Source organism: Quercus suber, unplaced genomic scaffold (genome assembly GCF_002906115.3).
Source record: "Quercus suber isolate HL8 unplaced genomic scaffold, Cork oak 2.0 scaffold_129, whole genome shotgun sequence".
Taxonomy (NCBI): Eukaryota; Viridiplantae; Streptophyta; class Magnoliopsida; order Fagales; family Fagaceae; genus Quercus; species Quercus suber.
The window spans coordinates 459,392-461,462 of record NW_027069592.1 but is presented as its reverse complement, the minus strand read 5'-3'; the positions used below and the strand labels follow the sequence as shown (position 1 = coordinate 461,462).

At 30.3% G+C, this 2,071-nt stretch overlaps 1 protein-coding gene across 1 annotated transcript; it reads right to left on the bottom strand.

The window, feature by feature from the left end:
* Window positions 1-206: 206 nt before the first annotated feature.
* Window positions 207-1,385, bottom strand: LOC136068681 (uncharacterized). Its single transcript, XM_065776137.1, has one exon. The coding sequence runs from the start codon at window positions 1,383-1,385 to the stop codon at window positions 207-209; it is 1,179 nt and encodes a 392-aa protein (XP_065632209.1).
* Window positions 1,386-2,071: the final 686 nt, after the last annotated feature.

Sequence of the window (2,071 nt, the reverse complement as noted above, 5' to 3'; positions counted from 1 at the left end):
TGATCTATCTCTTTTTGGCTAACATTAAATATTTTCATTAATTCATTTAGTGTATCTTTTTCAAATTCTAACATACTGATTTGTTTAGCAATTTTATTCTGTCTAGCACATTGTTTTTTAGTATGTCCATCTTTTTTGCATTTATGACAAATAATATGTCTAGTATGTCTGTCAGCATTCTCATTATCTGATACTTCAGTATTATTTCAAACTGCTATTTCTTTTTCCTTGTCTGTATCGAAAGGTAAATTTAAAATTTCTACCTTTTTAGTTAATTTTGCCAAACTGTTATTTGCCATAGATCTCTCGATTAGTTTTAGTCTTTCATCAATTACCTCTTTTAAACTATTATTTTTATTTTTCCTACTTTTGTTAACTATTTCTCTATCTCTTTTTATTTCTTCTTTTTGCTCTAGCTTTGTACGTATAACCTCTTCTATTATGCTATTTTGTCTTTCTATGTCTCTTTCTATTTCTAGCTTCTTACATATAATTTGTGCTAAACTAGCTTCTTCTTTTTGCTTTTCCACCACTTCTTTTGGACTATTATTGACTTTTTCTATCTTATCATTTATATCTAGTTTCCTACGTAGAGATTCTTCAAGAGTACTATTTTCTTTTGGTTTTAGCATGTCTTTTCTTATAACTTTCCCTACATCTTTTTTTGTCTTCAACTTTCTACATAGTTCTTCACTATTCTGTCTTTCCATCCTTTCTATCATCTCTTTTACCATCCCTTTTTTAAACATTTCTTTATCTTCCATACGTGTTATTCTTTCATGAGCAGGGCCATCTTTCATGTTATTAGTCTTTTGTCTTTTACTTTCTTCATGCATAATTCCTATTTGACTAGTTTCTTTCTTTAGTTCATCTTTTTCTTTGTCTTTATATATTATAGATATAGCTCTGTCAGTTACTTTTGAATTATCTATCATACTTATTGATATATCAGTACGTGTCGAATTATCCTTTTGCCTATTATACCAGTTATCTATCACACTTTTTGAAGATGATCTATAATGGGGTTCAAATTCTTTTCTGTTTTCTAAAGGTGAATTTAAAACTTTCATTTTTTCATAGAGGTCCAAAAAGCTATCATTCTTTCTTTCTACTTTAGTAAATATCGTAGATCTTTCATCATTTTTTAAGGATTCTAATTTTTTATTAATTATGTCTAAGAAGCTATTATTGTGTCTCTTAGTCTGTCGATTGATTTTATCTCCTGTTAATAGGCTCCAATTTTTTGCATTATTATTATAATTATAGTCATCCATATCACTATCAGAATCAGAATCTGTTTCATAATCCATATTATTGTTTGACCAATTATTGTCTATATCTCTTATGCTATAACCTTCATCATCATCTATATCATCATAGTCCATGTTTCAAATTAGTGTATGCCTAACCTAAGTGTGAACAAGCAAACAGATGATGAGCTGATAAGTGTATTTGTTCTCTTTCTAAGCAATTAATAATTACTGGCGAAACTTATTACTAACCACTGATATCCTTGCTATCGGGACCACACTCTCGGGAAACTCCATTGCGGGACCACCCAAACAACGCCAGTTCGTCGGCTAACAAAACGGGTTGACCAACGCGAATACTATGGTTTGCCAACGAGTGCGAGCCTGACCAACGCTATCAAGGAGCAAGTAGTGGCTATACCGTAATATGAGTTCCTAGTAACTTCTTAATTGCAAAGAACAACACATATGGAAGATAAAGAAATGTTCATAATACTTAGAGGGTATTAATCCTTCTTGTATACAATTCATATCAGCACCTGAATCAACAAGGGCAATAACTGTCAATGAGAATTCTTTATCAACAACTAAGGTTATCTCAGTATACCATTTCTAGAATATCATTCTGTCAATTATATTTAAAAATTCATCTTTATAATCATCTTTGTGAGAACTTTCACCATTATAAGTTTGTCTGTTAAGAAGAGAGGAATCTATCAGGGGTTTATTACAAATTTAATTCTATCTTTTATGTTAATTACTTGTGCAGCTATCTGGTCAATCATGCCTTTTAAGATTAAATTTTCTGATTTTAATTCCTT

Coding starts and splice junctions, on each gene's coding strand:
- LOC136068681 (XM_065776137.1), bottom strand. CDS start 1,385: ATGGACTATGATGATATAGATGATGATGAAGGTTATAGCATAAGAGAT.